Source organism: Ictalurus punctatus, unplaced genomic scaffold (assembly GCF_001660625.3).
Source record: "Ictalurus punctatus breed USDA103 unplaced genomic scaffold, Coco_2.0 Super-Scaffold_100046, whole genome shotgun sequence".
Taxonomy (NCBI): Eukaryota; Metazoa; Chordata; class Actinopteri; order Siluriformes; family Ictaluridae; genus Ictalurus; species Ictalurus punctatus.
Window position 1 is genome coordinate 5,505,835 of NW_026521087.1, and position 12,091 is coordinate 5,517,925.

At 37.3% G+C, this 12,091-nt stretch overlaps 1 protein-coding gene across 1 annotated transcript; it reads right to left on the reverse strand.

The window, feature by feature from the left end:
- Positions 1-1,075: 1,075 nt before the first annotated feature.
- On the reverse strand, positions 1,076-1,931 carry LOC128630139 (vigilin-like). The gene has a single exon (XM_053678752.1). It carries the CDS (start codon positions 1,782-1,784, stop codon positions 1,092-1,094), a length of 693 nt encoding a protein of 230 aa, XP_053534727.1. The 5' UTR covers positions 1,785-1,931; the 3' UTR covers positions 1,076-1,091.
- Positions 1,932-12,091: the final 10,160 nt, after the last annotated feature.

Genomic DNA, 12,091 nt, shown 5'->3' on the forward strand with positions numbered 1-12,091 from the left:
TTGGAAATCTAACTATATATATATATATATATATATATATATATATATATATATATGTCCCCTTCTCTCTGTACCACGTTCTAAATATTCAAACTGCCCAAGAAAGAAAATTTGCTGTTTTCTGAGACGGTGAAGTGGCTCTTAAAAGAGCCTTTGTGTATATTAGACGGAGTTGTGGTTTAAGCGCGTTCTCCGCGAATACGCCGGGCCAGCTGAATATCCTTGGGCATGATGGTCACTCTCTTGGCCTGCGTTCTCTAGTTTTGACATATCAAAAACAGTACACGGAGCTTCTGAACTGTTTACCAGCATTATTATTATTATTATTATTATTATTATTATTATTATTATTATTATTATTATTACATTTTTAAAGAACATGCCCTCGATTCTTGACATGGAAATGTTGTTTGTAAGTTTACATTGAAATAATATATCCAGATATCTGTACAGCTTCTTTGTGACAATGTCCATTATTAAAACACGCTACATAAACTAACAAAATGCAAAGGTTAGATACAGCAATGATTTAATACAACTCCGTTCAAATGCATACAGAGGCCTGCTCAGACACCACAGCGTTTAAAAACTCGACATTCGCGGCGTCATAAACGGGGGAAATGGTCACGCATACCACCAGGACATGTCTAGCACTCTGAACGCTGCTCCGATTTCACTATATATGTGCGCGCGCTGGCCAGACAGACGGAAAGAGACACGGTATACAGACAGCACACCAACACATTTAAAGCATATTCACACATGATGATGATGATGATGATGATGATGATGATGATGATGATGATAAATAGTTTGATATTTCTGTAAAGTTGCTTTGAGACAATGTCTATTGTAAAAGCGCTATACAAATAAATAAAAATTGAATTGATAAATATACTGCTATGTATATTTTATAATGTTAAAGTACACAAATTGATTTGTAATATGAAAATATTAATGTATTTCTAATGTTATTAGAAATTTCATTCTCATCACTGCTTCATGTGTTCCCTACGTGGCCTCATCTACTTCACTCGAGAATATCCACAAATAGGGAAGAACATTACAAAGATAGGTAAAGTATACAATAATTATTTGGAGGGCCCACGGGGTTCCTCAGGGTTGGCTGCTGCAGTGCCCGATGGCTTCATGTAGGCCATCTTGGCCTCATTTTCCACCACATCAGCCATACATTCCTGTTCCAAGTTCAGGAGATGATCTATGGCTTCATCAACCATCTCTGGACGGCCAGTTACAGTAACCAAATTGGGATCTGCAGCTCCGCTCTGAGGAAACCGAAGATCAACTTTAAATTCATCCATGATTTTGTGGATACCCTTGGTACGAGCACCAATAATGCAAGCATGAACTCTGCTGTCCAAGGTAATGTCCTCAGATATAATTTCCTCCAGTTCATCAACAATGCCTTGGATAGCATCACATGCTGCTATAGCATTCTGCTCATAGCCGGTGATGCTGATCTGGTCCTGGTTCTCGTCATATTTCTCAGGGAACTGGATGTTGACATCATGGTCAGTATGGATCTGGGTGATTATGGCACCTTTGCGAGCAATGATCTTGGGATGATATTTGGGATCCACAGTGATAGGAGCTTCAAGTTGACCGAGAGCCCGATCCTCCTGTTCAGCCTGCAGCTCTTTGATGCGCTCAAGAAGCCCTTCTTTAGCATGGTCCAGGTGAGTGGCAAGGCCTGTAACGGAAATTATGTCGGACTGGAGCTCAGGAGCAGGCACTTGAATATTGACCTCAAATTCATCCATCATTTTGCAAATGCCACTTCCTTTCTGCCCAGTGATGTAGCGATGAAGCTCAAAAGGCACTTCTCCTTCAATGCTCACATGTACCAGAACCTTCAGGGCTTCCACTGCAGCCTCACGTCTCCATGTAATATTTCTTGGCCAACTACCACAAACTTGGAACAGAATACCCCTTCTGGGAAACTTCCGTTCCCGAGTTTGGACACACGAGGGCAGTCAAGCTCCATCCAACACAACGCCGCCTGAAACAGAAGGTGGGTTTGGGCTATTTTACACCGACGCAGCTCATCAGTGTTATTACTGTGCATTGTCTAGTTTTCACGTATCAAGGACAATACACGGAGCTTCTGAACTGTTTAACAGCATCATCATTATGATTTAATTTTTAAAGAACGCACCCTCTTCTCTAGACATGGAAATGTTGGGGTTTTTTAAGTTTACATTGTCACACAGCAGCTGTACACATATCTGGATATATTATTTCAGTGTCCATTCTTAAACACAGATGAACAAACAAAGAAACTAACCACATGAAAAGGTTAGATAGACCAATGATTAAATACTACTCCGTTCAAATGAATACAGAGGCCAGCTCAGATAACACAACGTTTAAAAACCTCGACATTCGCGGCGTCATAAAGGGAACAACCGTCAAGCATACCATCAGGAAACTTATAGAACTCTGAACGTGACGTCATAACAGATCTTATGGCTCGCTGCTCCGATTTGACTATATATGTCTGTGCGCGCGCCGGGGAGACTGACCTAGACACGGTATAAGGACAGCACACAAACACATTTAAAACATATTAACACATTAACATTATATCATGTACATAGCAGTATAGTTATCATAATAAAGTACACAAATTTACTGCTAATATTAACATTATTAATGTCTTTCTAATCTTATTAGTCATTTCATTCTCATCACTGCTCCTACGTAACTTCATGTGTTCCCTAGGTGGCCTCGTCTATTTCACTCGAGAATATCCACAAATAGGGAAGAACATTACAGAGATAAAGGCTTAAAATTGCTTGAATGATAAAAAGTCAATAAATACGAAATCACTAGATAACTTTAAAGGGTTTATTTTCTACAGAACATGAATACAATCCTTTCACTCAAAATAGGACTCCCCGCTGCAGACCCTCCTCCAACGTTTTCAAAAAAGCTCCTAGCGTCATATCTAGCGACTTTTTACACAAACCTTAGCTACTTTCCGTAGAAGAGAATGGCCAGTACTGCCCGGTGAGTGTGAGGTCCTGCTTTCCCCCTGGAGACACGCCTCTCTCTGCGGCTACTCTGTTCAGTGAGGGGCAGAGAGGAGCAGCACATTCATTCACCTCTAACTTTCTCTCTGAGAGATTATTTTACATGGAAATATAGCACGAAATCACAGTGCACTCGTTGTCTTTAACTTATGTGTGTGGTGGTTTAGTCAGATGACGTCACGGTTATAAAATCAGGATTTTAGCAGTGTAGATCAGCAGCTTGGAAAAGGTTTGAAAGTGACTGCTGGTGAACATGTAGTCTCTTATTGGGCCGTGGTTCAGTCACTATTTCATACTCGTCCTGTTGTCTGACAACAGAAACAGAAAAATACGTAAATGAAAACAGCTTTATTGGGAATTTGGCTGTAAAGGGCTGACTTTAGGCAGAATGAAAATACGATGTAATGATGTAATGAATATGCTAATTAGTGCATGACATCATCTAGAAACGTGTGGACACAGTGCTCCTGTCACTCACTTGGAGTATTTTAACATTATAGTGAAGATGAATCAGTGCCTGGGAAATACAAATTTAGTCCATCACGGCTGGGAAAAGGAGCTATATTAAAATTGGCTGTGTTTTTATTATTATTATTAATACTAATAATATTTTTTGGAATTTAAAAAGAAGAAAAAAGAATATGTTTGAATGACATCTCTTGTATAGTCCGTGAAAACAAAAGCATACACAGTATTTGAAAAGTGCTTGAAAGTCCTGGAATTTCATTATGAAGCATCTGTACAGACCCTGTTATATGTACTATGTGATTGATGTATTAAACATGCCTCTTGATTTCTGGGTTTAGCATAGTTATACCTCGGTTTGAGTTTAAAACAATAGCTAGATTTACTGGTAGAATATTGCTAGTTAAGTTTCTCTCACAAATATTATTGAGTAGATAAAGTATATTCAGTAGCTTTTCTGGGATAGTGAGAATTTAGGTTAATATAGTAGAAAACAAAACACTCCGATTATCCTGGTTGTAAGAACTGCTCATTCATCTGTACACCTTTACAGTTTTCACTGCAGATATATCATCAGCTTTATTGAACAATACTCAGAATCCTTGTCACCTCCCAGCCAATCAGTCATCAGTCATGATGAATTTTTGTATGGTTGGAAGCATGTTTAAAACACAGAAAGTGCTGAGATCATGTAAGAATGAGGTTTTACTCACTGGCATAAATGTGTTCACTTTAAACTTTGTTCCTTCCCTTAAACACTTACCTGATTGAGAATTTCCAATGTTTGTAGAATGATGATTCTCAGTACAGCACATTACCAAATATTGATGGGATTTTAATTTATTTATTTATTTGTGACAATTATGGGATTTTTTAATTTATATAATATGCGAACATTTTTTTTTTTTTACATGATTTTACACCTTATCTTATTTGGCTCATCAAGGTTCAGAGCATTCCATTCTCTTAAATCAACATTTCCCATTGTTAGTATCAGAATCTTATTTAACATGCAACATATTCAATAATCTGTAACTAAGACTCAATAAAGAAATTCTCATTACACAGAGTGTCCAGAATGTCTCTGAAACACTTCAGCCTATGATTAGCCATGGATTCCTGGGAGGACACTGTAGCAGTCTCTGAGGATTTCTTCTTATCACTTCACTGTAAAAACAAACAACAACCCCAAACCATTAAATGCTGGCTTCATCTTCTTTTAATTTGATTGTCAGTGCTCAACTCAAACCAACAGCAGTATTATTAATAATATCAGGAATGATTGTGTCTAAAATCAACCACTGATTATATCCCACTTGTTTGTTTCTAGATTGTATGATTTATTTAGCCAAATCTAAACTCACCTCTCCATTTGTGTAACTGGATACTCAGGATAATGAAATTTCACTCTGGTTTCCATCCACCACCACCCCCCTTCCATTTTCTACATCTCCTATCATACAGGAACCTTGAGCCTATCCCAGAGATCATAGGGCACAGGACAGGGTACACCCTGGACAGGGTACCAGTCCATCGCAAGGCACACTCGCATACACATTCACACACCCATTCATACACTACAGACACTTTGGACATGCCAATCAGCCTACCATGCATGTCCTTGGACAGGGGTCATGCAGCAGGCCAACAACCCTAAGCACAAAAAGCACATAAGGGTCCACCGAAGTATGGTTAAAAGAGAATAAAATTCAAGTTTCAGAATTTGCCAAGTCAATGTCCTGACCTTAATCCAATAGAAATGTTGTGGAAGGACCACAAACAAGCAGGTCATGTCAGGAAAATCACCAGCATTCCAGAGCTGAAGCTGTTCTGTACTGAGAAACGAGCTAAAATTCTTACAAGCCGATGTGCAGGACTGATCAACAGTAAAAACAGGGAAAATGTTTAGTTTCGGTTATTTCTGACCAAGGGGTTCACACCATATGCTGAAAGCAAAGGTTCACATAGGATCACGTAATAGAAAGAAAACATTCTACACACCGTTATACCACCAGCAGCAGTCTGGACTGTTGACACAAGGCATTTTCATGCTGCTGATGCCAATGTCTGACCCTATCATCTACATGTCACAACAGAAATCAAGATTCATCAAATCAGGCAATGTTTTTCCATGCTTCAACTGTCCAGTTCCAGTGAGTCCACGCCCACTCTAGCCTCAGGTTCCTGTTCTTGGCTCACAGACAGGAGTGGAACCTAATATGGTTGTAGCTTATCCACCTCATTTGGTTAGACGTATTGTATGTTGCAAGAGGGTTTTCTGCTCCCCACACTTGTAAAGAATTATCATTACCATAGCCATCCTGTCAGCTCGAACCAGTCTGTCCATTCTCCTCTGTCCTCTCTCATCAACAAGGTGTTTGTTTTTCTCCACCATTCTGTGTAAACTCAAGAGATTGCTGTCTGTGAAAATCCCAGATCAGCCTCTAAAATTCTCAAACCAGCTCGTCTGGCACCAACATTCATACCATCATCACTGAGATCACTGAGATTCTGATGTTTGTGTGAATATTAACTGAAGCTTACTGAAATACTTACCTGTATCTGCATGATTTTATGCATTGCGCAGCTGCCACATGAATTAGTTAAGTTCTTTTTCAAACACATCCTGCAAAAGCAAATAAGATCGGCACTCCATCTGCTTTGAGTAGCCTAATGCAAAATGTATTCAAAATACTATTTTTAAGAACTCCAAAACACCTGAAACTGGATTCGAGGCACAGTATACAGTGTTACCACCATTGAAATCACCATTTAATTACATATGCTTCAACAGTTAAAATATATCATAAATAAATAAATACATCATTATTATTATTATTATTGTTATTATTATTATTATTAATAATAATGATAATAATAATAATAATAATAATAATAATAATAATAATAATAATAATAATAATATGTGTAATTTATATAGCTCCTTACTCATAACCAGTGTCGTTTTACAATTACAGTGTTTCAACAAAACATGGAACATGCGGTAGACTAGATTTGAGAAAAAATATGATTTATAGTTTACAAAGAAATATTAAATTTCTCATCAAAACATGATTACACTGCTTATGCTAAGCTTAATTTACACAAGTTTCTAATTACAAGATTGAATTATATAAAGTGTGTGCGATCAATTCATGTAGTATTAATGTAAACCCATTACATTATGAAATCTTGTGGGGATGTTGGCACTGACAGGTACTATAACTATAGTATTTAAATTAAAATGATTCAAAGGTGTGTGATAGAATAGCACAGTGTTTTAATAAATTCAATGCTATTGAATATTATGTGCTATTATTAATTAATATTATCCTGGTGTCTAATTTTTTGAGAACAGTTTCATATTAAAATACAATGAATCTGCACATTTTAACAGTTCAAATGGAGAAGTTATTAATGTTTTGTCACAGTAATGATTCTGTGTCTCATTGCCAAAAATGAAAACCTCTTAACTCTGAAAGTCAATTAAACAATGTTTGAAGGAGAATCTATAATAAATGCATCATCAGATGACTAAAGGGAATGCTGGATGATCCGTCACATCAGTTTTAGCCTGACATTTTTGCTTTTGTTTCACACATTTGTACAACAGTTTTGATGAATCAGACATTGATTGATTCATAAATCAATTATCTTGCTGGATAAAACCTATACCTATATTATATATGTATATATTTAAGTATGTATAAAATGTAAATGGAAGGTTTTTGCTTCATGTTTTTTTAAACTTTGCTGTAGACCGTCATTTGAGTCAAACTTATTTGCATTTGAAGAACACAAAGTGCATTTGCCTTTTAAATAAACTAAATAACCATTTAGTGATACACCAAGTGGACAGCTCAGAGTTTAAAGGGTCAAAGAGAGGACTTTCTGATCTATGTCGAAGAAGGTAAGAAACCTCTCTAAACTGTGCCTTTATTTTGGCACAATGAATGATATATTTGTTATATGATGCACTTCATATAATTTGATGTGCACAGTTAAAGTCTGATTATTAAGTGGTGAATGGTACATTGCTTCCTCAATTGGCTATTTTCTTTTTAATCCTTGAGTGCTCTTGTAAATTGTCTAAAGTTGGTATCTTTCTAGTTAAGCAGAAAATGGAGAATTCACAGAGGCCCATGCCTTTTCTTTTACTTGAAACTCTGATTTCAAGTATCAAACTGATTTCAAGTATTTTAAAAAATCTCATTTTACAGTACACTATGATTGATTTAATATCACTTGTAAATTGTCATAATTTAAAAAGACAATACCTTTTATAGATTAAAAACACAACCTATCAAATGTTCCTATAATGTATATATTTTTTTACGCAGTGATATGCATTTTCTCATTGCAGTCGATTCTGACCCCATCAGCAAGGTAAGAATACAGTATAGTAGAATACAGAAATACACACACACACACACACACACACACACACACACACTCACACACACACAAATGTCTGAGACCACAATGAAAATCTGGATTTTTTTTCTCTTTTACATTTTGAAATAAATAGGTTTTAGAATTTTTTAATATTTAAAAGAAAGAAAGTAAATGTTTAATATTTTGGATATTTAATTTTTTAAATTCTGCAACTGTAAACATTAAGAAACTCTGAATCTCTTGTAAATATTTTAAAGGTTCTACTTTTTTTTTTTTTTTTACTGAAGTTGTAGTCAATAATACAATTTCGATTGAAAATTATAAAATTAAATAAGAAAAAAAATGTAAAATAGAAACATTTTCCACTAGTGCTCTCAGACTTTTGGCCCCGACTGTGTGTGTGTGTGTGTGTGTGTGTGTGTGTGTGTGTGTGTGTGCGTGTGCATGTGTGTGTGTGTGTCTGTGTGTATGTAAACAAACTATTAATGAAAATAAGATTTTGTGTAAGATAAATGAATGAATAAATATGTTCTCTTCTCCCATCCAGTCGATGTGGCCTTAGGAGGAATAGCAATACAATCTTCTTTACACTAACAATTATCCTGCTTACTTTGCTATCGATGACAACAAAGCATCTAACATGAATTTCGACTCATGTACTGCTACAAATCCTCAGTATAATCCATGGTGGAGGGTGGATTGTTGGCGGTGTATGATATTAGCAGTGTAATCGTCACTAACAGAGGCGACTGCTGTTCAGAACGGATAAATGGTGCTGAGATTCACATTGGCAACTCCTTGGTCAACAACAACCCCAGGTGAAATATTTAAAAAAATTATTTATATAAAAATATCGGCCTAAATGAGTAAGAGTTTATTTATAGAATTTTATTAACATTTTAAAAAGCTTGCTGAATATAAGGCTTTGCAATTTGGTAACAAAGATTTGTATATATTTACAACTCTAATGAGGCATTACAACATTCCAGTAAAATTGTTCTTTATGTAAAATACATAATTATAAAGCACTTTAAGACTTAATAAATATATTGTGAAATATTTTCAATGATTATTATTATAAATGATAATTAATTAATGCTTAAATATTCACTCATAAGTTTACTGTAGTATTGCTCATTTAGTACTGTACACTTTATTTTACTGAAGTATAACTCAGCAACATTTAAACAAACTTATTACAGAAAATGTAGGTAAAATATATTACTGCAGATCTGATTGGCAAGGACATTTTTAATTGTATAAATTGTGTAATTCTGACATGTAAATTTACAAGGAATGAATTACTACTTACTGAAAGTAGTTCTGGCTACATGCCAAATTGCAGGTTTAAATGAATGCTCTCACTGTAACATGTTAGTCCTATAATTAAAACTTATACAAGGACATGGATGGATATTAGAATACTGCAGTATGTCTCTCTCTCTCTCTCTCTCTCTCTCTCTCTCTCTCTCTCTCTCTCTCTCTCTCTGTGTGTGTGTGTGTGTGTGTGTGTGTGCTATACAGTAACTACATAGTAACTTAACTACATAATAAATTTTCTCATCTTCCCTCCAGTCAATGGGGAATCCATCTATTTCTTAGAAGGAATAGTGACACAGTGCCCTGCGATGGATTGGCACCCTGTCCAGGGTGTACCCCGCCTTGTGCCCGATGCTCCCTGGGATAGGCTCCAGGTTCCCCGTGACCCTGAAAAGGAGTAAGCGGTTGAAGATGGATGGATGGATGAATAGTGACACAGTATGAAGCACAGAAGGGTTTAATTAGGAAGGTTTTTATTTCATTTTATTTTCCTTTCATGGGAAATTCTTTAGAATGGAGGGCTGCATTTTTCTTATTAACTTTGTGGGAGAGAAAAAATAGAAGGTGGTGCATGAATGACTGTCTATAGCTGCTATAATGTAAGGGATAACAGGAACTAACTTGTCTCACAGGTGTTCTGTAACATTAGACATGACTATAAACTGAGAAAAAGTATGATGTGTCATTCTTTAATAAAATAAGAAATTCTTCTGCACACTCTGGTATGAAAATAATCAACTTCAGGGTGGTGACAGATTTATTAAACATTATTAACTTTGGGTTTAACTTAATATGTAAAACTAAATAGAGTTCCCCTCATTTCTCTCTCTCTCTCTCTCTCTCTCTGTGTGTGTGTGTGTGTGTGTGTGTGTGTGTGTGTGTGTGCGCGCATGCGTGAGTACAGTGGAGTAAGTGAAGCGTGTTGGTGAGAGCGTGCGTGGAAGACTGAGGTTTTTGTCACTTTCTTTCTCTTATTTTCCCCTTCTACAGTATCTCACAAAAGTGAGTACACCCCTCACATTTTTGAAAATATTTGATTATATCTTTTCATGTGACAGCACTAAAGAAATGACACTGTGCTACAATGTAAAGTAGTGAGTGTACAGCTTGTGTAACAGTGAAAATTTGCCATCCCCTCAAAATAACTCGACACACAGCCATTAATGTCTAAACCGCTGGCAACAAAAGTGAGTACACCCCTAAGTGAAAATGTCCAAATTGGGCCCAATTAGCCATTTTCCCTCCCTGGTATCATGTGACTTGTTAGTGTTACAAGGTCTCAGGTGTGAATGGGGAGCAGGTGTGTTAAATTTGGTGTCATCGCTCTCACACTCCCTCATACTGGTCACTGGAAGTTCAACATGGCACCTCATGGCAAAGAAACTCTCTGAGGATCTGAAAAAAAGTGTGTGAAGTGCATATGCTTTCCTTGTGAGTGACACTTTTTAAGAATAAGTTGAGGGTTTGAGACAATGTAGCTAATTTCGACCTTCGAGGGTCCATTATATCGTGCATTTGCGAGACCTGATAAAGCAAGGCCTGAGAGTTGTGTTTGCATTCCTTTCTGTGGTGCTTGTAAGTTAGTGAAGTACTTGTGTGGTAGAATGTGGACTGGCTTCAAAGTGAACACAGACATTGGTGCTGATCCGCTGAATGCTGGGCCTACTAATAAAGGCTTGTGCTGCTATGTGTGACCTGTAGTTGCAGTGGACGTAGGACTGTAGTATATACGGGCCTCGAGTCCAAGGAGGTGCTCAAAAGGAATGTCTTGTGTTTGAAACAGTAATGTCAATGTTGTACAAACACAGACAGCTTTTTCTAACCTCCTTACGCTGATGAGTGTTTGGCTGTATGCTTTACTATGTATGTTTTACCCAAAGTTCCTGACTATTGTGTTGTACTACTACTACTACTACTACTACTGCTGCTGCTACTAATGGAACCAAAACATTAATACTGATAATGTTTTGTATCTGTGTGTGTGCATTTAGAGAGAGAGAGATAGAATGGGGAAGAAGAAGACGTTAGCAGGTGAAAAGCAGTGCCTAGTGATTGTTTTCGAAAAAGAGAGCTATTGTGTGACCGTTGGCGTTAGGCCCGCCTCCTCGCCTGTTCTCAACTAGGTCCTGTCGAGTGTGGATAAATAGGTGGGCGCTGCTCGAGAACGTCTATTGAGTGGTTTGACTTCGAGAGTAGCATTATGTCTGGCAGAGGCAAGGGTGGTAAAGGACTCGGCAAAGGAGGCGCTAAGCGCCACCGCAAGGTACTTCGCGATAACATTCAGGGGATCACCAAGCCGGCTATTCGCCGCCTGGCTCGGCGTGGTGGTGTAAAGCGTATTTCTGGTCTAATCTATGAAGAGACTCGCGGTGTGCTGAAAGTGTTCCTGGAGAACGTGATCCGCGACGCCGTCACCTACACCGAGCATGCCAAGAGAAAGACCGTGACCGCCATGGATGTGGTGTACGCCCTGAAACGCCAGGGACGCACCCTGTACGGCTTCGGCGGTTAAACGCTCTAACACCGAACGACGCGAACACAACGGCTCTTTTAAGAGCCACCCACATGTCTAGAAAAAGAGTTCTTCCGTGTCGGGGGGGAGGCTTTTTCTTTCGTGAAGCATAAGGCATCAAACGCTGTACAGCAGTAGCATAAGTGATAGATCTATTTGTATTTTTTTGTAATAATCTCTCTCTCTCTCTCTCTCTCTCTCTCTCTCTCTCTCTCTCTCTATATATATATATATATATATATATATATATATATATATATATATATATATATATATGCACAGTATTCAATATTATAAACTGTTTGATTAATACGATTTAGAAAATGATTTTAGTATAAACTTACTT